Below are 25,464 nucleotides of genomic sequence, written 5' to 3'. Positions count from 1 at the left end.
GGAACGTACAATAGCAACAGAAAAAGGATATTTTGGTAAATTTCAGAAAATTTGGAGACCATTAACAGATTTTTGTAATGAATGATAACATTTTCCCAAAGTAAGATATTTGATAGAAGGGAAAAGGGTGGGTATTATTTTTATTTATCTCATAATGCATATGAATATATCAATGATCTTAATATATTTGTATGAAATTCTGTTACGGGAAGGGATGGGGATGGAAGGGTTTCTATTTAATAATAATTGTTTTGATATTAGGTGTATTACATAATATTCAAGATATTATAGAATACTAGCTGATTACCCGGCGTTGCCCGGATATTTATTTATCCCAAAATGTCCAACCCCCTACATGTCCCACCCCCCTATGTCCCACATGTCCCACCCCCCACGTTACCCCCCCCCACATGTCCCATATGCCCCACCCCCATGTCCCATCCCCCTACCCTCCACATGTCCCAAAGGAATGTCCCTCTCTATGGGGCTGAACTTAGACTTAAACAGCATCGGGAGTGTCGGTATTCATCTCTGCGAGCCCAAAAACTATGGGTTGGACATTAATATCTGTCGCTTTTGATAATTTTAACATATCACCCCCTTCCCACCCCCACAGTATTTTACCCCGTCCCACCTGCACAATATTTTTCTCCAGATAGTAAGTCATATGTGTACCAAGTTTGGTTGAAATCTCTCCATGCGTTTCAGAGTTATGCTGAGTATTCATGTGTGAGCCCGAAAACACCATGGGGTAGATATTAAATCTGTCATTTTCAATCATTTTTACATATCCCCCCCTTCCCACCCCCACAGTGTTTGACCTCAGATAGTAAGTAATGTGTATGTCAAGTTTGGTTGAAATCTATCCATGCATTGAAGAGTTATGCTGGAACATACATACATACACACACACACATATATTCAAATTATAATGTGAAATATTTGACAAAATAAATACAATACAACTAACGCAAAACTTGATTATAAACAACAATTTTAGTTTCACCTCCAGGAGCAAAAACATATAAATTATTGGGTGAACCCACCCTTGAGCAAGCAACATAGAGTTGTGGGCCGCGAGACCCCCAGAACATATCACCCCAGGTAGTGAGGGATCTGCATACCAAGTGTCGTTCAAATCGGTCAAGCCGTTTTTGAATTACAGTGAGAATGGCAGCTTTTTACATTTTTTCCATTGACATGAATGGGTGAAATCTGATTTTCTGTTTGTAGCTCCGGCCACGTGTGCAGGTGGGCCGCGAGACCCCCAGAACATATCACCCCAGGTAGTGAGGGATCTGCATACCAAGTTTAGTTCAAATCGGTCAAGCCGTTTTTGAATTACTGTGAGAATGGCAGCTTTTTACATTTTTTCCATTGACATGAATGGGTGAAATCTGATTTTCTGTTTGTAGCTCCACCCACGTGTGCAGGTGGGCCGCGAGACCCCCAGAACATATCACCCCAGGTAGTGAGGGATCTGCATACCAAGTTTCGTTCAAATCGGTCAAGCCGTTTTTGAATTACTGTGAGAATGGCAACTTTTTACATTTTTTCCATTGACATGAATGGGTGAAATCTGTTTTTCTGTTTGTAGCTCCGCCCACATGTGCAGGTGGGGCGCGAGACCCCCAGAACATATCACCCCAGGTAGTGAGTCTTCACCCGAGAAGCGCCAGGGCTCGGCCCTCAGCTACAGACAAGGGTTGGCTCAGTTGACCCGTTTAGTAGCTTTGAGTTTACGCCCAGCAGTGTCTACGGTGAGCTGTCAAAGCTCAAGGTTAACAAAGCAATGGGGCCGGACAACCTGCACCCCAGGGTGCTTAGGGAGCTGAGTGATGTCTTGGCGGAGCCACTGTCCGCGCTCTTCAACCTCTCCCTTAGTACAGGCAGCGTCCCGTTGGACTGGAGGACGGCTAACGTCATTCCACTGCACAAGAAAGGCTCAAAGATGGAGACAGCAAACTACAGACCAGTGAGTCTAACATCGATAGTGAGCAAACTAATGGAAACTCTAATCAAACACCAATTAGATAAGATCCTGGATGAGGAGAATCTACGGGATCCCCGACAACATGGATTTACTAAGGGGAGATCCTGCCAATCCAACCTGATCAGCTTCTTTGATTGGGTGACAGGGAAGCTGGATATTGGGGAGTCCCTGGACATCATGTACCTGGACTTTAGCAAAGCATTCGATAGCATACCACACCGCAGGTTACTGAGCAAGATGAGTTCTATAGGATTAGGTAACACATTGACGAAATGGGTTGGGAGCTGGCTTGGAGGTAGGCTCCAAAGGGTGGTGGTGAACGGCACCCCCTCCGAAATGACGGAGGTGATTAGTGGAGTACCACAGGGCTCAGTCTTGGGCCCAATCCTATTCAACATCTTTATAAGAGACTTGGCAGAAGGGCTTCGAGGTAAAATAACATTATTCGCCGATGACACCAAACTGAGTAATGTAGTGGGCAAATGCACAACAGACGAAGATTCAATGCCCGACAACATGATGCACGACCTACTCCTACTGGAGCGATGGTCTAGGACATGGCAACTCAACTTCAATGCCAAAAAATGCAAAGTTATGCACCTGGGCAGCCAGAATCCATGCAAGTCTTATACCCTTAATGGCGAGATCCTAGCAAAAACGGTAGCAGAACGAGACTTGGGGGTAATCGTCAGTGAGGACATGAAGTCTGCCAATCAAGTGGAGCAGGCTTCGTCCAAGGCAAGACAAATCATGGGCTGCATACGAAGGGGTTTCGTCAGTCGTAAGGCGGAAGTCATTATGCCATTGTATAGATCCATGGTGAGGCCCCACCTGGAATACTGTGTGCAATTCTGGAGGCCGCATTATCACAAGGATGTGCTGAGACTGGAGTCGGTGCAAAGAATGGCCACCCGGATGGTCTCGGGACTCAAGGATCTACCATACGAAAAACGGCTTGACAAATTACAGCTATACTCGCTCGAGGAGCGCAGAGAGAGGGGAGACATGATTGAGACGTTCAAGTATCTTACGGGCCGCATCGAGGCGGAGGAAGATATCTTCTTTTTCAAGGGTCCCACGACAACAAGAGGGCATCCGTTGAAAATCAGGGGCGGGAAACTACGAGGTGACACCAGGAAATTCTTTTTCACTGAAAGAGTGGTTGATCGTTGGAATAGTCTTCCACTACAGGTGATTGAGGCCAGCAGCGTGCCTGATTTTAAGGCCAAATGGGATCGGCACATGGGATCTATTCACAGGGCAAAGGTAGGGGAGGGACATTAAGGTGGGCAGACTAGATGGGCCGTGGGCCCTTATCTGACGTCTATTTCTATGTTTCTATGTGAGGGATCTGCATACCAAGTGTCGTTCAAATCGGTCAAGCCGTTTTTGAATTACAGTGAGAATGGCAGCTTTTTACATTTTTTCCATTGACATGAATGGGTGAAATCTGATTTTATGTTTGTAGCTCCGCCCACATGTGCAGGTGGGCCGCGAAACCCCCAGAACATATCATCCCAGGTAGTGAGGGATCTGCATACCAAGTTTCGTTCAAATCGGTCAAGCCGTTTTTGCGTGATCGCGGCACATACATACATACATCCGATTTTATATATATATATAGATAGATAAATGTAATGAAATGTTATATTTAATGTGTTATATGAGAGTTAATCAAGTGTGTATTTATAAGTTCACATGATTTTATCTAATACACTTGTTGTAATATGCAAAAATGAATAAAGAATTTAAACAATTTGGTTTCTGATGTTTCCTAATTACCAAGGAGGTATGGCTTTTGAAGTTGTGGTCCAAGGAGCCTTTTGTCTGTCCAAGCACAAGCCAAAAGGGCTTTTGTTGGCCTTAAGTACTGGTCTTAACAAATTTTCCAGTATCTTACTGTGTAACAATTTAGTATTTGATTGAAACAATGGCTAAGTAAGCATGACCCTTTTGAAGAAATGGTTTTCAGAGTCAGGCTGTCTGGGTACTTTTGGTTCTACTCAATCACTTGTGTTTACCATATCTTTTAATAAGACGGATACTCCACAGAATTGCAAGCCATCTGGAAAAAGTCATTCTCATGGTTCCAGATTGGCTATGCAGACCATGGTATGGAGATCTAGTGCGTCTTCAAAGGGGCACAAGTCTCGGACTGCAAGTACAGTTGGACCTTCTTTCTCAGGAGCCAGTGGTCACAGACAATCCAGATCGCTTTGCTCTTATGGCATGACTCTTGAGCACACAATGTTAGCGTGTAAGGGATACTGTAGTGATTGCTACTCTTCTCGGAGCCATAAAGCCTACGACAGTCTCTGCTTATGCTAAGGCATGAGAAACATTTTGGCTCTGGTTCATTAAGGAGAAGGCGGAGCCTTTCTCTGCTCCAGTCTCAGTGGCGTTAACTTTCCTCCAGGCTAGCCTTGACAAGGATCTTACATCCCTCAGAGTCCAAATAGCAGGACTCGAAAGCATAAAGCTTCTTTGGCATCTTATCCAGACATAGCCAGATTCCTAAAGCGGGAACTGCAGCTCAAGCCTCTGGTAAAACTCCCTTTTCCATCATGGAACCTTAGTGGTTAATCTTAATGCTGAAGGAAGCATCCATGATTGATCTAATGCTCAAGATGGTTTTTCTCATGGCCATTACCTCAGCAAGAAGAATCTCGGTGCTACAGGCACTTTTGTTCAGATGGCCCTTCCTCAAGATCAGAGAGAGGCCAGAGTTTCTATGTGCACAGTTTTATCCTTTTTGCTGAAGTTTGTTTTGGCTTTCCATGTCAATCAATTGGTCAGCATGCCAGCAATCAAGTTCACGGATTTTAAGGAGGAAGGACCAGATTCTGAAAAAGTTGGATACGAGGAGAGTGCTTCTACAATATCTTGAAGTTACCAATGAGTTCAGGATGGCTGACCATATTTTTGTGCTCACTAGACAGACTCCATGCAGTGTACCAGTGTCAAAAGCCATGGTTTCCAGAGGGATCCATAGGGCCATTTCGTCAGCATATATTGCCTGTGGAAAACAGTCACCAGTCTCTGTAAAGGCACATTTGACTAGAAGCGTGGCTTCTTCATGGACGGAAGCTCAGGTGGTCTCCCCCAAGAAGATTTGTAGGGCAGCGACCTGGTCCACTCTACATAACACTTTTCAAGTTCTACAGAGTGGATGTAGCAGCAAGGGAGGCCTCTACCTTTGGGTCCTCAGTGTTGCAAGCCGGCACAGAGGTCCCGCCCTAGATTTCTGGGACTGCTTTTGTACATCTCATCCATCCAGAATGACACATCTTGGCAGCAAAGGAAGACTCTACCTTTGAGTCCTTAGTACTACATGCCAGCACAGTCATCCTGCCCTAGATTTCTGGGACTGTTTTTGTACATCCCGCTTATCCAAAATGACGCACCTATTGCACTGGAAAAAGAAATTAGGTTCTTACCTTGCTAATATCTTGACATCCCCCCTCCCCTGTCATTCCTGTGCCTGTCTACTGTCTCATTCCATTTGTTCTTCGTCTGTAGCTTGGATGTCAGTCCTTTGGGCCATGAAGAATATTGTATTTCTATTGTCAATAGGGGGGTACTACTTGAGCTGCTCTGATACTTCTATTGCTGTTTTGGTTGATGTTTGATTGTTATCAGTTTAAATCTTAGTTGTTTGAGGAGAACAGATCTATTTTGGGGATGACTTTCCTTTTTCCTACTTCACCTAATTTCAAAAGAGCTCTTACTTACTTGGGGACTAACTGTTGATAGAGCTCTCGGTGAAGTAGGGTTAGAAAAAAAAAAATCCAGAGTGGATTCCTTCTGCACAGGCTTGTGGCCATGGGGAGATAGGTGTGTCATTCTGTACAAGCGGGTTATCTCCCCATGGCTGCGAACCTATGCAGAAGGAATCCACTCTGGATTTTTTTCTCTAACCCTCCTACTTCACTGAGAGCTCTACTGCCATCAACAGCTAGTCCCCAAGCAAGCAAGAGCTTTTTTGAAATTAGGTGACGTAGGGAAAAGGGAAGTCATCCCCAAAACAGATCTGTTCTGCTCAGTCGACCAAAATGGCAATAGTAGCATCCGAGGAGCTCGGGTAGTACCCCTGTCGAATGCTAGAAATACAATATTCTTCATTGCCCAAAGACATCCAAGCTACAGACTTGGAGAAGACAAATGGAATGAGACAGTAGGCAGGTACAGGAATTGACTGGGAGGGGGGGAGGCAGAATGATAACACTTATCTACAGGAAAAGATATTAGTAAGGTAAGAACCTAATCTCTTTTTGATAGTGTATGGCTTACTTACTATGCATATGATACATTGTTTGAGAAACAATATTACTGATTATACTTTGAATAAAAATGTTTGAACATAAAATGTCAGAAAATCATATTCAAGATTAATATTAACTAAAAGATTTTTATAGATGGGGCCTGCAGACAAAACATCAATTTTGGTTAACTGTTAATTGTGCCTTGTGAACTGCCAAATTCAACAGCCTTGAATTAGCAAATGGCATAATACTGTAATCTTAAACCTACCCCACTACAAAATAGGCAAGCCATGCAATGACTTCAACAACTCCAGATTTTTATTAGATTAATTCTCATTTTCTGTGCTTCATCAGGCATGCCTGCTCTGTTACACATCTGCTTATTAAGGCTCCCTTTTACTAAGCCACGGGAGTGAGTTCCACACAGTAAATGCGCCAATGCTAGTTCAATTCCTATGGGCATTGGCACATTTAACATGTCAACCTGCACTATTGGGCTTAGCAAGAGAGGGAGTAAGAGGGGGTACTGTTCCCTCTTAAGCTGAGCGGGAGTCCTCTACCTACAGTACTGCTACTGGGAGGTGCTGTTTTACTGTCACATTTTCAAATAGTGAGGGACAAGCTAGTTCTACAGGACTCCAGGAAATCTGTCCATCCCTAGCAATTGAAAATATGGTAGTAAACAGCACCATCCACTGGCAGAAATGCAGTTGGAGGACTCCCACTCAGCTGGAAACAGTGGGAGGGGGTATGCACTGGGGGGAAGGCATGAGAAGGAGTATAACTCAATGGAATGTGTCTGTCCATAAGAGGACAGGGAAGGAGCAATTTCCTGACTGCTATGTTAGTGTTTTCTATATTTTAGGTGCTAGAACTGCCTCACCCATAGTAATGAATTGGACCATGGGGGGGGGAAAGAGGGCTTTGGACCTGCAGTTCCACAGAAATAATCTAGCCCATTTTTAATTAAAGATAACACACATGTCAAATGTGGTAAGATTCCATTAATTTTGTGGGGGGGAGGGGGAGACAGATGGACAAATGACCCTTTTATTCCAGTAGCCTATTGGGATGGAAAATGTGAATTTATGCTAAGTTCCATGTATTTTTAAATGTCAACTGCTGAAGACAATGTTAAACATATGGACAGTGGTTTGAGGAGCCAAACAAGCTAATTTCTCACACACACACACCCCCATGCTCTCTAGTTGCTGATACTGCTGGGCAAGATATTGTTCAGGCTGTGGCACCAGTGGCTGTTGCATGTGTGTGAGTTCTTTATATGCTTTCTGTTAAAATTCTACTAGCTGCCTCTGCCTAATTCAGGTTGCTGGAACTATATCAGATTTTAAATTTAAATTGGAGAGTAGTTTTGATGCCTCAAAAACTTAAGTAGAGCACAAGAGTGGGTAGTAGCATGGCACAATTTGTAGACAAAAAGAAAGGAGTGGATCAGGGACAAGAATAACAATCTCTTTCCTCTTCCCTGCAGTCTGTCTATAGCACAACACCCCTGCTGCTCTGGGTTTGATATCTAAAAAGAAGTAGCAAAGCTTTATTCCAGGGTTTCCTCCAGAAATTAAGCTCTGTGTGTGCAGAGTAACCCAAGCTTCAGGGATTAGTAATGTCTGAATCGCAATTACCCACCAGTTGCTTTAAAGAACTGTCAGAAGCACATTAGAGATGGATAAGAAACGTAACAGTATTTTTCCTTGTTGGTGAAAAGCTATACGTTTTTGACCAAATAGTCCCTTACTACTATTACTTGTCACTTATATAGCGCCAAAAGGCATACACAGCGCTGTACATTTTGACATTTATAGACAGTCCCTGCTAAGAAGAGCTTACAATCTAACTTGGACAGACAGACACGACATATAGGGTTGGGGATGCAGAACTCAAGGTGAAAGGAGTTAGGAGTTGAAAACACTCTAAGAGGTGGGCTTTTAACTGGGCCTTGAACACTGTCAGAGGCGGAGCCTGCTTTAGAGAGATTCGGGTAGTTTGTTCCAAGCAAACGGTGCAGAAGGGACGGAGTCTGGAGTTAGCAGCTGAAGAGAAGGGCACAGATAGGAGGGATTTACCAACTGAGCAGAGCTTATTGGGAGGTGAGGTGTCACAGGGGGAGATAAGTGAAGAGAGATAGTGAGAAGCAGTTGAGTGAGTGCATTTGTAGGTCAGTAAGAGAAGTTTGAATTGTAGTCTGAAACGGATGGGAAGCCAATGAAGTGACTTTAGGAGAGGGGTAACATGAGCATAGCGGCTCTCCCAGAATATGAGTTGTGCAGCCAAATTCTGAACAGATTGGAGGGGAGCGAGATGGCTAAGTGGAAGGCCTGAGAGGAGCGAGTTGCAGTTATCTAAGTGTGAGGTGGTAAGGGTGTGCGAGGTGATGATGGTCAGATTTTGGTAATATTATAGAGGAAGATGCGGCAGGTTTTAGCAATATGTTGTATCTTAGCAGAGAAGGAGAGAGAGGAGTCAAAGATGACCCCAAGATTACAAGCAGACAAAACAGGAAGGATGAGAGTGTTGTCCACAGAGACTGAAAATGAGGGAAGCAGAGAGGTGGGTTTAGGCGGGAAGATGAGCAGCTTTGTTTTAGCCATATTCAATTTTAGATGGCGGCAATGTTGGACTAGCAGGCTGAGACTCTGCTGACACCTAAATTTAAATGATGGCGCTTGATGATAGTTTGATTCTTTGAGAGAGAATTAATTAAAAAGAAAATATACGCAGTATTTATTTAACTAAACAGAAAAATGGTTGAATTGCCACTACAGTACCATGGCTTCCATTTTATTGCTCCACATTCAAGATTAATTGAGAGGCTGAAGGTCATGTAGTGTGTGTACATCAAAATATTTTTGCCATTAAGTATCTTTCCAGGAGACAACCCTGTAGCTTAATATGACAGATTCAGTAAAGCCTTTTTAATGTTTAGAAAAGGCCACGTACTAACAATTTGTCTTTTTTGTTTTCATAGTTTGCCCTGTAGGTTGGAAACCTGGCAGTGAAACAGTAAGTCACTGTTCTGATGTATTTTATCTTCATAAAGGGGAAATTTTCAAGCTACTCACATTGGGTTAAAGTCTACATGTAGTTTTTATTCTTGGTATTTGCAGCAGTTTTTGAAGGAGACACGTACAAACAAAATATGTGCAGTCACTTGTATCTGCTTTTAGTGGAAGAACTGAAAGTTTGATTTAGGCTTGTATTTTGCCACTCACAACCTAAATAATTTCCCAGATGGGCCTAGATGTCGGTGCATTTTGGAGCAATGCACAGACATCTAACTGCATTTGAAGGAGTATAATTTTCTGATAGCCAATTTAAGCGTATAAATGGTTTTGAAAATTGCCTTAAAATGGGCATTAGGTAGTGCAAGCCAACAAATAATTTTTTCTAGGTGCTAAAAGTCAACAAAATATGTTTTGAAAAAAATTCAATGAAATACAAAAGAGAAAAACGGATGCTAAAAATAAACTCTTAAGAATCAAGCTGTCTGGCCTATTTGATCAGCTGAGGGTCATGGTAGAGCTTAAATTCAATGAAATACAAAAGAGAAAAACGGATGCTAAAAATAAACTCTTAAGAATCAAGCTGTCTGGCCTATTTGATCAGCTGAGGGTCATGGTAGAGCTTAGGAAGGGAATGGATATTCATCACTGAAAAATTAGATTATGTAGTGAAGTAGTGGGTTTTTGTGATGGCCATGGTCTTCAAATATTAAAAATATAGTTCAACAATCAAATTCATGATTTGCATAAATATATTAAAATTCTATGCATGTGGGAAGCAAATTTAAGTTACCATGACTCCCATGATTTGCGTTGCAAGGCAAATTGAAATTTATCGTGTTTATCTACCTTTTTGTTCAATACATTCTGGCTACAGCAGGGTGAATGGGACCCCTTTATATTTTGTTTAGAAAGCATAATTCATTTGTTTTTGGACATTATTAAGATGCATTAGCATCTATAGCCATGCTTGTTCCCTGTTTGGTTTAATAAGAGCAAAACTGTGGCTGTCATGAAATTCTAATGGGCAAGGGAAGAACTTCTAAAATACTTGATTACAGATGTTGATTTATAGAAGAGTTTCAGGGGAGATGAAGACTTTGTTTCCTTATTTCTTTCCTAGCAACCAAACAAAATGGCTTTTATTTGACATCAGTTGATGAGAGGGAATAAGGAATTTTTCCCTTATGGTGTTTGTCAGGGGCTGCGTTTCTCACGTGGGTACACTAAGCCCATGGATAGGAATACATTATTTGAGTATCATGTAGTTGAAATTAATTTTTTAGTTTTGTATATACCTTGATACTAATAAAACCTCACTTTTAAGGCACTGTATGTAGCATATGATCTCAGTTTCTCCAAATTTTGTGTTGGTGTTTTTGACACATTGTGGGGTTTTTGTTTTTTTTTTTTTGCAGATAATACCAGATCCAGCTGGAAAACTGAAATATTTTGGCAAACAAAACTGAAAATACACAGATCTTGTATGTCATCACTTGTTCAAATGGATTAATTACCAATACATTCATTAATTTTGACATATAGAGCCCATGTGTTTTGTGATTTTTTTTAATGTACAGATTCCTATTACCCTGTGAAAACATATATCTTTGGAGCCAGTACTTAAGACAGGGGTAGGGAATTCCGATCTTCAAGATCCATATTCCAGTCGGATTTTCAGGATTTCCCCAATGAATATGCATTGAAAGCAGTGCATGCAAATAGATCTCATTGGGGAAATCCTGAAAACCCAACCGGAGTTCCCTACCCCTGACTTAAGAGGACCTAACACCTAAGTCCCAGTAAGCCCAGTACTCCATGGCACTAGCTAAACATTTCCTTTGACCACTGCAGCACTATTCAAATAGCACCTAGGCAGTCTTTGTTAAAAACAGGTTAGGAGCTAGCACTTATCTGGAAGATAGCACTGAAAATCTTTATCCTCATCTTCAGTGCAGCCTAGAACTTGTGGGTTGTGTCTCATCAGCCAACAGATGGACACAGCACCTTGGGTGAATCTCTTTATAAGGAGAAAGGTCTCACCTGTTAATTCCAGTACAGGAGTCCTGACTAATGGGTTCAATGCTATACTCTGTAATTCGCTGTCTGTACAGTTTCTCTTCATTGTAAACCGCCTAGAAGTCGCAAGATTGTGGCGGTATATAAAAATAAAGTTATTATTATTTCCATTTACCCACAAAGACTGCAGAAGACATAATCTACATTTTTCAACTCTGCCTCCTTCTGTCACTGGGTAGTGCCCCCATCTCCTGAGTTTTTCCTTCTGCAAGAGTTGAAAAGATGTCTTTTTTTTCTACTCTGCATGGGGTTTTTATCTGATTTTGAGGCTTTCGAGTGCTATGAGGTTCCCAGAGATCCTGGACAGCTCCAGGTTTATTAATATCTTTCTATCCTGCTCCAAGGACAATAGCCGTCTGGGCAGTATACAATTTAAAATGGGTTCTAATACAATCAAATCACATTACATCAACATATAAAGTACGTAGTCAAAATACAATTTTGATAGAAAAGTAGTGGGGGGGGGAAGAAATACAGTTAGGGTTGACCTTTCCATGTCTTGCAGAATACTCCCAGGAGCTAAGACAGCTATCTATTACAACAAGCATCTGTAAAAAGGAATATTTTTTAAATTTAGTTTTAAATTTATCTACTGTACTAATCATTCGAAGATTCAGAGACATAGAATTCCAAAGTTGAGGGCCTTTGATTGGGAAAAGATAGTCTGTAATTCAAACGACTGTAGCCAGGAGGGAGGGGGGCTACCCTTTAGGGCATCCGCCTGGCTGGCCTGCAATAACTTTGGGACAGCTTAGGGATGGTTCCCCTTGAAGCGTTGCTCACCCTGAATTTTTTCAGGCTCTTAAGTGCAGGCTGAGAGGACTGTAATGAGTGCTAGCTGTGTCCCCTCCCTCCCCCCAAGACACATAAAGAGCTAGATCTGTGAACTCACATAAGACAGCCTGAAGAACGTCATCTTCAGGTGCTATCAGCGGTGCATGTAGTGGGTATAGACATTGTCCAAGCCGACTTTCTCAGCAGCCAGAGCGTGAATCTGGGTGAGGGGTTGCTGTCGTAGTCAGCCTTCCGAGCCATTGTTCATCAATGAGGTCATCCAGAGGTGGACCTCATGGCGCTGGCAAAGAACAAGGCAGACAGATTCTTCAGGCACAGATACGAGTACGTAAGCAAGGGTCTTGACACCCTGGTCCAACCGTGGCAACAAAGCGTACTATTATATGTGTGTTTCCTCCATGGCCCATGGTAGGCCAAGTCCTTCAAAGGCTTGCAAGTCAGCGGGGAGAGATCATTCTGTTAGCCCCAGTCTGGCCACACAGGCCATGGAATGCAGATTTGGTGTGTCTTAAGACGGGCCCCAGTCTCAAGCTATAAGTGCAGACAGACCTGCTTTCTCAGGGTCCAGTGGTCATAGAAGATCCAAATCATTTTGCTCTTATGGCATGGCTATCGAATGCAAAGCGTTAGCGCACAAAGGCTTCTCTGACATTGTAATTGCCACTCTCCTTAAATCTGAGAAGCCAACAATGATTTCAGCCTATGCGAAAGCATGGGAGACTTTCCAACATTGGTGCGCTCAGGAAAAGGTAGAGCCAGTTTCAATGGTCTTGACTTTCCTCCAAGCTGGCCTTGATAGGCAGTATATCAAATAAATAATAAACTTGATAAAGGGCTTCCCTTCAGATCCAAGTTGCAGATCTATGCTAGCATCTCATCTGGACATAGCCAGATTTCTTAAGGCCTCCAGTAAAACCTCCCTTCCCTTCTTTTGAGCCATTGAAGGAAGTGTCTCTAATGCAGGGATCTCAAAGTCCCTCCTTGAGGGCCGCAATCCAGTCGGGTTTTCAGGATTTTTCCAATGAATATGCATTGAAAGCAGTGCATGCACATAGATCTCATGCATATTCATTGGGGAAATCCTTAAAACCTGACTGGATTGTGGCCCTCAAGGAAGGACTTTGAGACCCCCTGCTCTAATGGATCTGATACTCAAGATAGTTTTTCTGATGGCTATGACCTCAGAAAGATGGGTCTTGGAGCTCCAGGTCCTTTCTTAAAATTTCAAACACTGGTGTCTCTTTGCGCACTGTTCCTTATTTCCTGCCAAAGGTTATTTTGGCGTTTCATATCAGGAAGTCAGATTGCCTATGTTCCAGTCCACAAGTTCCAAGAAACAGGCCAGATTTTAACAAAGTTAGATGCGAGAAGAGTGCCTCTTAAATATCTTGAGGTTACCAATGAGTTTAGATGCTTGGACTATCTGTTTGTACTGACAAATCAAGTTAGTTGAGGTGTGTCAGCTTCCAAGGATATGATTTCCTGATGGATCTGTAGGGCCGTTTCATCTGCTTATACTGTTTGTGGAAAACAGTCCCCCATATGTTAAGGCACATTTGACCAAGAGTGGCTTTATCATGGGCTGAAGCTAGGACAGTCTCTCCCAAGATTTGTAGGGCTACAAATTGGTCCACTCTACATACTTTTGCTATATTTTACAGAGTGGATGTGGCAGCAAGGGAAGAATCTGCCTTTGGGTCTTCAATGCTATGTGCCAGCACAGTCATCCCATCCTAACTTCTGGGGACTGCTTGTGTATGTTCCACTTGTCCACCTATTGCACTGGAAAAAGAGATTAGGTTCTTACCTTGATAATATATTTTCCAGTAGATAGGTGTGTCATTCTGTGTCTCTGCCCATTCAACTTGAGCTTATCCAAACCTGTTACTTGGATGCCAGTTGGCCCTCTGGGCCATGAAGAGTAATCTGTTACAACAATAATTTGAGGTTTTAGTTGAGCTCTTTTGATGCTTCTGTTGACAAGTTTGTTTCTTTGTTTGTGGTTTATATGTTGGGTTTCTATTGAGCAGAAACAGATGTATTTGTTGGAAACATTTTCCATGCCTCTACTTCACTTATATTTGGAGGAGCTCTTGTTTGCTTGAGAACTAGATTCCTTCTGCAGGGCTCATAGCCAGGAGATGATTACCCACTTGTCCAGAATGACACACCTGTCTCCTTGGAAAAAATATTAGCAAGATAAAAATATCATATTTTTTTTTTCAGCTACAGCAGCAAAATAACATCAGATTTAGGTTTTCAGCACCCCCTCATAGTCACCTTTACCCAGAGAGCGTCACAAATGGACATTTGTCTTTTCATCATTTGGATCTCATTGCAAAGAGCTTGGAGTTATCTAATCTTTTAAGAAAGTATGGGAACATAACCAGACATCAGTCTCAGTGAAAATATTAGTCAGACAGGCTAGTAGAGACTTGAATTCTATAGGCCATGCACATCTGGCTACTGTATAGATTTAAGCACAGAAAATGGAATGATACCAAAACAACATATAGCTAGCTAAAAGGTTTTGTTGAATTATAGAATATTTAACTACAGAATTGGATTGCTACACTGCAGAAAACTTCTGGTGCAGTTGACTAAGCAGCAGTTGGGCTTATACATACCAATGCAGCCAGCAACAGAAGGAATCAGTGCACAAAAAGCACAGGAAGGCCTGGTGCTGCTGTGTTTCCTCTCTGCACTTCTTTTGAAAGAAGTATACATATTCTTGCTATGTTATCTACTGTAATTAGTATAGTGCTGTCTGTATACATCTAGTAGCACTTTAGAAAGAATAAGTACTAGCTGTAGATCTTTGTGATGCAAGGATCTAAGAGTTAACTGCTACTGAGGACAACAGAGACAGTGTAGCCTGCCAGTCTAAGAAGGTAGCTTAACCCAGTTTCCCTAAACCAGCACTGCTTGTGCTTTACCAAACTATGCTGTTACAGCACAATGTGTGTGTATGTGCGGAGGGAGGTTACTTAATGCTACTATAAATTTGCAAAATTAGTGAAAAGTTTCAAGACCTTCTAAGTCAATTCAATACAGCCACGCATATACTCCACCTGATTTAAAAACAAGAAGTAATGCTGTTGACAGGTAACTCGTAGCACAAAATGAGATGGCCTTGTACTAAACTACTGATAGACACTATACCTCAAATCAATCTTTAAAGAAATTCTCCCCATTTGTTTAAGAACATACATTATTGTAAAAAATATAGAATATGTTATACAAAATAATAACCTAAGGGTTATAAAAGCTGCAACTTCTTTTTCCTGACTGTCAGACACTTCAATGAAGAGAGGTACATTGTTATTTCCATCCACTCAGGGCTGCAAGAGCTTCTTGGTTCTCACGATCCCTTCAGAAAATGACGAACACGAGTAGGCTATAATCTTGCCCAAGCCACATTTCTACACAATGTAGATATCTTCCTCTAAATAACAGCTTTATGAAAACTGTATGTACTTGCGTATGTGATATACACATGTATAATGTTGCTATTCACACTTGGATATGTTTCCAAATAATGGCCACTATATATTTAAAAAGAAATAATCATCTATTAAGTTCCTAGATTTATTTATACTACTTTTATATTCTGTAAGTCAATCAAAGCTGTAAACCAGGGCTGCCCAAGTCCGGTCCTCGAGATCTACTGGCAGGCCAGGTTTTCTGGATATCCACAATGAACATGCATGAGAGAGATTTGCATACCAAGAAGGCAGTGCAGGCAAATCTCTCTCATGCATATTCATTGTGGATATCCAGAAAACCTGGCTTGCCAGTAGATCTCGAGGACCTGGCTTGGGCAGCCCTGCAAGTGTAAACTATATAGGCGTAACAATCAGAAACAGCTGTGTCCCATTCAGTCTTCCATCCCTTGATCCAATCATTGTGGAGAGTTATCCAAATTGGCACTTCTTGTCCTCCGCAGTCTACTGTGTGCTTGCATTTTTCATGGCTGCATCATAATGTCGCTTCCCATCTAAATACAGCATTGACTCTTGGGACAGAAGAAAAGAAAGACCATGAGACAAAATGCAGGATACATAAATACAGTGCCAAACAGCCCCTTACTCTTTTTTTTTTTTTTAACTGGTTTTAGTTTGTCCCCTAGCTTTAGTGCTAAAACAAAAAATAAGACAGATTATAAATGCCTGAATGAAATTAAATCAAAATTTATTTTGCCCATGCTATAAAAGTTCAACGTAATGACCTGCCTTTCCTGTTCACAATTTAGTTACATAGTATCTGGCTAGTTAACAAACAAAAAAAAGCATAAGTTTTAGATGAACATCATCTGTGCCCAGAAATTCAAGAATGCAACAGCTGACAGGGTAAGGTAGTGCAAGATAGTAATGCATCCCAGATGGACAACAGGCACTGCCTTGACCAGTTTTGCCACTTTTAGGTCTGAAATAATTGCTCAAAAATCCCTTAGCAATATCTCACCTAACTAACTCCTCTGCGGTATCATAAAATTATTGCTCAGAACTAAACCCAGAGACATTCCTGAAGGCAATTCACTGCTCTCTCCTGATACAAACATTCCTGAATGTGCAAATTTTCCATAGAAGGGGGTCCCCTTTATATATGGGACTTTTAATCAGTCATGCTAGCTTTTACTCAAATTAACACAAGAACATCTGAAAACCTGGCTTTTCTCAAAAAATGTAAGTCTCCCTCCCACTTAGGAATCAAGGAAACTCTTATATCTTGGCATCCCAAGTCCTCTAAATTTTCTTCACACTTCTACCTCTAACCCTCTGTTGTACTTCCTTCCTATTTCTCCTACTGTAAACCGCGCCGAGCTCTACGAACGTGGAGATGATGCGGTATACAAACCTAAGATTCACTTCTATTTTTTTTTTTTAATTCAAAACAAAGATTAGCATACCAGTGCATAGTTTTTCTTCTATGCAATCCCCAAACATCTCTGAACACATCCCCCTTCCTTCCCTTCCCACCTGCTTACCCAGGACTTTAATTCTGAACTCTTTCCATCCTCTATAATAAAACCCTAAGCACGCATGCGCACTTAGGAGGCCGTAATCCCTGCCGCCGTGATGTGTGCCTCCGTGCCAAATTCGATTTGCGGCGCGTGGAGTGGTTCGCGATGGCTTGCAGCGCGTGCAGAGATTTAAGCTTCGGTGGCAGTTTGACTCCTGCACTGCCGGGATGCCTCTTCTCACCAACGGACCAGCAAACGCAGCAGCCGCAGGGCATTTGCTAGGCCGGCCCATTTTGATAATGCGAGGTGGGCTGGCCTAGCAAAAGCCCCAAGGCTGCCCAGGCTAGCGGATGCTGGACAGGGGGGAGCAGGGAAAGGAGAAGGGGTACTACTGGACAGGGGGATCAGGAAAGAGGTAAAACGAAGGGAGAAGATCTGCTGCTGGACAGGGGGGAGATAAAATGAAGGGGAAGGGCTGCTGCTGGACAGGGGGAGCAGGCAAGGGGTGCTGCTGAACACGGGAGAGATAAAAGGAAGGGAAAAAGACTACTGCTGGACAGGGGGAGCAGGCAAGGGATGGTGGTGGACAGCTGAGGAAAGAGAGAGAGACAGAAAGAAAGACAGACAGAAAGTGGCCAAGGAGAGAGCGAGAAAGAAAAAAAGACAGACACACACATCTGTTCTAGCACCCATTAATGTAACAGGCTTAAAGACTAGTGGTTTATATGTTTTTTAATAAACCAATAATTCTCGAGGCTGACGTGCGCTGTCCCTTCCCCACTTTTTTTTGGTTTCTATATTGTTACATGTGGGGTTGTGTTTTCCTTTTTGTAGAACAAAATTTGCAGGGCAGCCACATGGTCCACTCATTTTACTGAGTGGATGTGTCGGCACCAGCGGACATGGCTTTTGGGTCCTCAGTACTTATTGCAGGTTCAGCTGTTCTGCCCTAGACTTAAGGAACTGCTTTGATATGCCCCATCCATAAGGAATCGTATGCTGCTTACACAGAAAGCACAGTTACTTACCGTAACAGGTGTTATCCAGGGACAGCAGGCAGATATTCTTAACGTATGGGTGACGTCACCGACGGAGCCCCGGTACGGACCTTTTTAACTAGAAAGTTCTAGTTGGCCGCACCGCGCATGCGCTGGTGCCTTCCCGCCCGACGGAGGAGTGCGTGGTCTCCAGTTAAGATAAGCCAGCTAAGAAGCCAACCCGGGGAGGTGGGTGGGTCGTAAGAATATCTGCCTGCTGTCCCTGGATAACACCTGTTACGGTAAGTAACTGTGCTTTATCCCAGGACAAGCAGGCAGCATATTCTTAACGTATGGGTGACCTCCAAGCTAACAGAGAGGGAGGGGGGATGGTTGGCCGTTAGGAAAATAAATTTTGTAACACAGATTGGCCGAAGTGTCCATCCCGCCTGGAGAAGGCATCCAGGCAGTAGTGAGTAGTGAATGTGTGAACTGAAGACCAAGTGGCCGCCTTGCAGATTTCCTCAATAGGCGTAGAGCGGAGGAAAGCCACAGAAGCAGCCATAGCTCGGACCCTGTGGGCCGTGACAGCTCCTTCCAGCGACAGGCCAGCCCGAGCATAACAGAACGCAATACAGGCAGCAAGCCAATTGGACAGCGTCCGTTTAGATACAGGGTGACCCAGACGGTTAGGATCGAAGGTCAGAAAGAGTTGAGGAGAGGAGCGGTGAGCCCTGGTACGGTCAAGGTAGTATGCCAGGGCACGCTTACAATCCAGCGTGTGAAGAGCCTGTTCCCCAGGATGAGAATGGGGTTTAGGGAAGAAGACAGGCAGTACGATGGACTGGTTGAGGTGAAAGGCTGAAACCACCTTAGGAAGGAATTTAGGATGGGTACGCAGAACCACCTTGTCATGGTGAAAAACAGTGAACGGTGGATCGGCGACCAGTGCATGTAGCTCACTAACCCTCCTGGCAGAGGTGATGGCAATGAGGAAAAGCACCTTCCATGTGAGAAGTTTGAGCGAGGTAGTAGCAAGAGGCTCAAAAGGAGGTTTCATGAGGGCTGACAAAACCACATTGAGGTCCCAGACGACGGGAGGAGGCTGAAGAGGTGGTTTGATATTGAAGAGGCCTCTCATGAACCGGGAAACCAGAGGATGAGCCGTGAGGGGTTTTCCAAGAATAGGCTCATGAAACGCAGTGATGGCACAGAGGTGCACTCTGATTGAGGTCGACTTGAGGCCAGCGTCGGAGAGAGAGAGCAAATAGTCCAGCACAGTTTCCACCGCCAGGGAGGTGGGATTGTGATGATGAAGGAGACACCAAGCGGAGAACCGGGTCCACTTCTGATGGTAACATTGGAGTGTGGAGGGTTTCCTGGAGGCATCCAAAATGCGACGGGCCGGCTGAGACAGGTTTGCTGGAGAGGTCAGCCCGAGAGAAACCAAGCTGTCAGGTGGAGGGAAGACAGATTGGGATGTAGCAGAGACTGATGTTGCTGCGTAAGCAGAGAAGGAAATACAGGAAGAGGAATGGGCTCCCTGGCGCTGAGTTGAAGCAGGAGGGAGAACCAGTGTTGTCTGGGCCACCGAGGAGCGATGAGAATCATGGTGGCCCTGTCCTTGCGGAGCTTGAACAGGGTCCGCAACATCAGAGGAAGTGGAGGGAAGGCATAGAGGAACCGATCCGTCCAGTCGAGTAGGAAAGCATCCGGGGCCAGACGATGTGGAGAGAAGAGTCTGGAGCAGAACTGGGGCAGCTGATGGTTGTGAGGAGCTGCAAAGAGGTCCACCTGTGGAGTGCCCCATCGAGCAAAGATGGAGTGGAGAGTGGGAGGATCCAGGGTCCACTCGTGAGGTTGAAGGATGCGGCTGAGCCGGTCGGCCAGGGAGTTCTGTTCGCCCTGGATATAGACGGCTTTGAGGTACAGATTGTGGGCTGTGGCCCAGGTCCAAATTCGGAGGGCCTCCTGACAAAGGAGACGAGATCCGGTGCCTCCTTGCTTGTTGATGTAGTACATGGCGACTTGGTTGTCCGTGCATAGGAGAAGAACTTGAGGATAGAGAAGGTGCTGGAAGGCCTTGAGAGCATAAAACATGGCTCTGAGTTCCAGGAAATTGATGTGATGTTGACGCTCCTGAGGGGTCCAGAGTCCCTGGGTGCGTAGATCCCCCATGTGAGCTCCCCATGCATAGGGGGAGGCATCTGTGGTGATGATCATGGAATGAGGGGGCGGATGAAGAAGGAGGCCCCTGGAAAGATTTGAGGAGTTCAACCACCATTGAAGAGATTGCTGAAGAGATGATGTTACAGAGATGGGATGAGAAAGAGGATCCCTGGTCTGTGACCATTGGTTGGCGAGGGTCCATTGTGGTATTCTCAGATGGAGTCGCGCCAGAGGAACCACATGGACTGTCGAGGCCATGTGACCCAGAAGAATCATCATCTTGCGAGCAGGGATGGATGGTTGGAGGAGTACCTGTCGACAGAGGTGAAGCAGTGTCCGGTGCCGGTCGGCAGGAAGGAACGCTCTCATGGAGTTGGTATCGAGAAGAGCTCCGATGAACTGAAGGCGCTGCGTGGGAAGCAGATGCGACTTGGGATAATTGATCTCGAACCCCAGGAGATGGAGGAAAGAGATGGTGTGGTGAGTGGATTGCAGCACAAGTGGAGCGGTTGTTGCTTTCACCAACCAATCGTCCAAGTAGGGGAACACTTGTAGGTTGTGGGACCTGAGAAAGGCCGCTACCACAATCAGGCACTTGGTGAACACCCTGGGCGATGATGCGAGACCAAAGGGCAGCACCTTGTATTGATAGTGGTGATTCTGAACCTGGAATCGGAGGTAGCGACGTGAAGCCTGATGGATTGGGATGTGAGTGTAGGCCTCCTTGAGGTCCAGGGAACATAGCCAGTCGTGTTGAGATAGAAGAGGATAAAGCGTGGCCAGGGAGAGCATTCTGAACTTTTCTTTGACCAAACACTTGTTGAGGTTCCTGAGGTCCAAGATGGGCCGAAGATCTCCCGTTTTCTTGGGTACCAGGAAGTATCGGGAGTAAAATCCCTGACCCCTTTGGTCTGGAGGAACTTCTTCGATGGCATTGAGGAGGAGGAGGGATTGGACCTCCCGAAGGAGGAGAGGAATTTGGGAGGAGTGAGAAGCAGACTCTACGGGAGGATGATCTATGGGTAGAGTTTGGAACCTTAGTGAGTATCCGTGACGGATGATGTTGAGAACCCACAGGTCTGACGTGATGGCCTCCCAGCGGTGGAGGAAGATGGTGAGGCGGCCTCCGATAGGCTGAGGAAGAGGCATGGAAGGTTGGAGACTGGCTATGCCCTGGAGAAAGGAGTCAAAAGGGCTGAGGGTTTTTAGTCGAAGGGAGAGGCTTGGTCGCCTGGTGGGACTGAGAACGAGCCTGAGTGTGTTGTTGTTGTTGGTGACGAGGCCGGCGGGATTGTTGCTGAGGGGGATTCAGCGGCCTGGCAGAGAATCGACGTTGATAAGAGGACTGAGGCCTGTATGGTCGTGCCGGTGGAGTCTTCTTTTTCGGCTTGATGAGGGTGTCCCATCTGGTCTCATGAGCCGAAAGTTTTTGTGTTGTGGTATCAAGAGATTCCCCAAAAAGTTCATCACCAAGGCAGGGCGCGTTGGCGAGACGGTCCTGGTGGTTCACATCAAGGTCAGACACCCTCAACCAGGCTAGGCGTCGCATGGCTACAGCTAGTGCAGAGGCTCGTGAAGTAAGCTCGAAGGAGTCGTAAATCGAGCGCACCATAAATTTTCTGAGCTGAAGGAGGCTGGAAATCTGCTGTTGGAAAAGTGGGATTTTACGCTCGGGTACATACTTTTCCAAAGCAGAAAGTTGTTGGACCAGGTGTTTCATATAAAATGAAAAATGAAACGAGTAATTGTTGGCTCTGTTAGCCAGCATGGCATTCTGGTACAGGCGCTTTCCAAATTTGTCCATAGTTTTTCCCTCTCTGCCAGGAGGGGTGGAGGCATACACACTAGATCCCTGAGATTTCTTTAGAGTGGACTCTACGAGGAGGCTCTCATGGGGCAATTGGGTTTTATCAAATCCCGGGATCGGGATGACCCGGTATAAACTGTCCAATTTTTTAGGGGCACCTGGGACAGTCAGTGGGGTTTCCAAATTTTTATAAAATGTTTCCCGTAGGATATCATGTACGGGGAGTTTAAGAAATTCCTTAGGAGGTTGGTCGAAGTCCAAGGCTTCTAAAAATGCCTGGGACTTCTTGGAGTCGGACTCAAGTGGGATGGAGAGAGCCGCAGACATCTCCCGAAGGAATTTCGTGAAGGAGGATTGCTCGGGCTTGGAAGTGGTTTCAGCCATAGAGGGTTCCTCATCGGTAGAAGAGGCATCCTCTTCGGTACCGAGTGGGGATTGCTCCCACAGGTCTGGGTCCCTGACAGCCGGCTCAGTATGGCGTGTTTTAGAAAGGGACTTGCCAGAGCGCATGGATACGGTGCCGGGGGATGAAGACCGGCGTCGATCCCTGTCCCTGGAGGAATGGTGCCCATCCCGGTCCCGAGATGACCGGCGTCGATCTGGGGCCTGGGTCGGGTCCTCTGCCGAGCAAGTCTGAAGTACAGGCTGAGCAGATAAGACCGGCATGGATGTGTTCAGCGGTACCGAAGGGGTGGATACCGGTGGGGCGGTACCAGGCTCGGTCTGGACTGGTACCGGAAGGAGCGGTGCCAGTATGGTTGGAAGGAGCTGTTGGAGTTGCTTCTGTAGCTGCTCCTGAAGTTTGTCCTGGAGGATGGCCGAGATCCGGTCCTCCAATGGGGGCACCGGTACCGCTTTAGATTTCTTCGGTACCATAGGTGCTGCTCGACGCTCCGGCGATGAGGAGGCCGATGACGAGGCACTCACCGTGATCGGAGCGGAGCGTTTACGGGATCGGCGGGACGTCGGAAGAACCGGTGTCACCGCTGTAACAGGAGGTCGCTCAAGGGAAGTGGAAGGCTTCTTAGCCGGCTTACCTGGCGCTATCGACCCCGAAGGAGGATCAGGCGGTGTCGATGTGGCCGGTGCCGATTTAGGCGGTGCCGTCGACGTCGGGGCCTGCTCCATGGTAGAACCGGCACCGAAAAGAATATTTTGCTGTATTTGCCGGTTCTTAAGTGTGCGTTTCTTGAGAGTTGCACAGCGGGTGCAGGTGTCAGCCCGATGCTCTGGACCCAAACACTGAAGGCACCAGTTGTGTGGGTCAGTCAGAGAGATCGGGCGTGCACACCGCTGGCACTTCTTGAAGCCCGGTTGCGGGGGCATGAAGGGAAACACGGCCTCCGCGAAATCAAACCCGGAGGCTTGTATGATTACAACAGGCCCCGCCGGGGCCGGCTGCAAAAAAGCAAAGAAAAAGACACGAGTTTTTTTTTTTTTTTGAAAAGGAAGGTAAAGTCAAAAGACAAAATATAGAACAAAAAGGGATCAAAAAATCGCGAGCGGGAAGGCAAAATAGAGTTTTCAACGGCCGTTGAAAGCACATGCGTCTTCTTCGCTCCGCGGAAACGAAGAAACTGGAGACCACGCACTCCTCCGTCGGGCGGGAAGGCACCAGCGCATGCGCGGTGCGGCCAACTAGAACTTTCTAGTTAAAAAGGTCCGTACCGGGGCTCCGTCGGTGACGTCACCCATACGTTAAGAATATGCTGCCTGCTTGTCCTGGGATAAAGGAAGGATTAGGTTCTTATCTAGATATTCCTCTTTCCTATAGAACAGCATATGATTCCTTAGCCCTGCCCTGTCAGAAATTAATACAGCATAGGTTGAATTTCCAGTGATTTGACTTGTGGTAGCCAAAGAGAAGAAAAGGAAATTATTGTAAGGCAGTGGGCTGAATTCCACTGCTCATTGCTTTCACAGAGCTATACAAGTGTTAGTGCTGGTTGCACACAGGTAGGCAATGAGTTGGCTCCTAGTTTTGCTTACTGTTTTTTCTTCCTATTATTCCTATTGCAGAGTAGAGCAAAGTTAATGTTATCGGGGAGTCCCCCAAGCCCTCCCTCCTTGTTATCATTTCCTCTTATAGGGGGGTTATTACTTGCTTTGGTACAGACTGAAGAGAGAGGGCACTGCCCAGGGAGAGGAGCTCAGAAAAATAATTGATGCTTTCTACAATCCAACTCAAGTGTTGGGGTTCACAACCCATCTGTAAAGAAGTGTATGCTGTTTTATAGGAAAGAGGATTATTGAGGTAAGAACCTAATGCTGCAGGGCTGATTGATAAATTCAGATTGCTACTTACCTCCATATGTTTTGGGTATAATCTGTGGTACCTCATTTTCAGACATAAATGTGAAATGGAAGATATTTGTTGTGCTGTTTTTTCTAGTTTGTGGGTCAAACACCTCTGTGTGCACACGGACCTGGATGTGATTTCTTTCTGTGTAACAAACCTTGAAAAATGATAATGTAAAATCCAGTGAAGTATATGTCTGACATTTCAAGATACTTAGAAAAAGAAAACCTAATCATTTGATACCAGGTTCTTTTTCACACATGGCGATGTCAACCTTGTATACATTAAGATAATAATCATGTACCACTAACTAAAAGAAATACATCTTATCAATATTAAATTGAATTAATCTCCATGAAACTACACTAGGTAAACCTGATACAATATTTTTAGGTTTGTGATTGTATATTTTTTCATTTCTATGAGGCAAGGATGATCAGTTTCCTTTTTTTTTTGTCTGTATGGATGATTAACAAAAAGCACGGGGACCAAAAGGCCAGAGCCAAATCCAAAAAATCATTCAAATTAAAACTTATGTCAAATAAATAAAAACTACAAAAGTGATTTTACTAAGGCTGAAGAAACCAAACGAGAAGCACTCAATTACAATAAGTATGAAAAATTTCTTAAACTGTAAACTCCATGGGAGAAACAAATCTGTCACCACAAACAGACAAACGGTAATTTTATCCAAGATGTTTTGCATGTAAAGCCTGTTGTATATAATAGAGGACATAACACACTCATGAGGCATGCAAGTATGGTTTTCCTTCCAGAAACTAGCAAGTCCACTCTTCCTTGTATGGATTGTTTTTTTGTATAATTTATTCTTTGCAACTCACTTTCTTCTCCACCTAGATCAGTGGCTCTCAACCCTGTCCTAGGGGACCCCCAGCCAGTTGGGTTTTCAAGATATCCCTAATGAATATGCATAAGACATATTTGCATGCCTGTCTCCTCCGTTATATGCAAATCTCTCTCATTAGGGATATCCTGAAAACCCAACTGGCTGGGGTCCCCTAGGATAGGGCTGAGAACCACTGACCTAGACACTACTAGGTCAGGAGCCTATTGGAAAGTCACTCTTAGCCATTCTTCTA

At 44.6% G+C, this 25,464-nt stretch overlaps 2 protein-coding genes across 4 annotated transcripts in view; one reads left to right on the top strand and one right to left on the bottom strand.

Moving 5' to 3' along the window:
* Window positions 1-10,821, top strand: part of PRDX4 (peroxiredoxin 4) — a 45,063-nt gene extending 34,242 nt beyond the window's left edge. The window contains exons 6-7 of the mRNA XM_033949221.1: window positions 9,242-9,276; window positions 10,694-10,821. Coding sequence (XP_033805112.1) covers window positions 9,242-9,276; window positions 10,694-10,744 — 86 coding nt within the window. The 3' untranslated portion in view covers window positions 10,745-10,821. The remainder of the gene's footprint in view (window positions 1-9,241; window positions 9,277-10,693) is intronic.
* A 5,074-nt stretch (window positions 10,822-15,895) lies between these two features.
* ACOT9 (acyl-CoA thioesterase 9) overlaps window positions 15,896-25,464 on the bottom strand; it is a 63,537-nt gene continuing 53,968 nt past the window's right edge. For all 3 annotated transcript variants that reach the window (XM_033950150.1, XM_033950149.1, XM_033950151.1), the window contains 2 exons: window positions 24,371-24,521; window positions 15,896-16,164 (listed from right to left, as the gene is read on the bottom strand). In XM_033950150.1, the coding sequence (XP_033806041.1) occupies window positions 16,097-16,164; window positions 24,371-24,521 (219 nt within the window). In that variant the 3' untranslated portion in view covers window positions 15,896-16,096. The remainder of the gene's footprint in view (window positions 16,165-24,370; window positions 24,522-25,464) is intronic.

This window comes from Geotrypetes seraphini, chromosome 6, assembly GCF_902459505.1.
Source record: "Geotrypetes seraphini chromosome 6, aGeoSer1.1, whole genome shotgun sequence".
NCBI lineage: Eukaryota > Metazoa > Chordata > Amphibia > Gymnophiona > Dermophiidae > Geotrypetes > Geotrypetes seraphini.
Note: the sequence above shows the minus strand (reverse complement) of the source record. Positions and strands in the feature narration are given on the sequence as shown.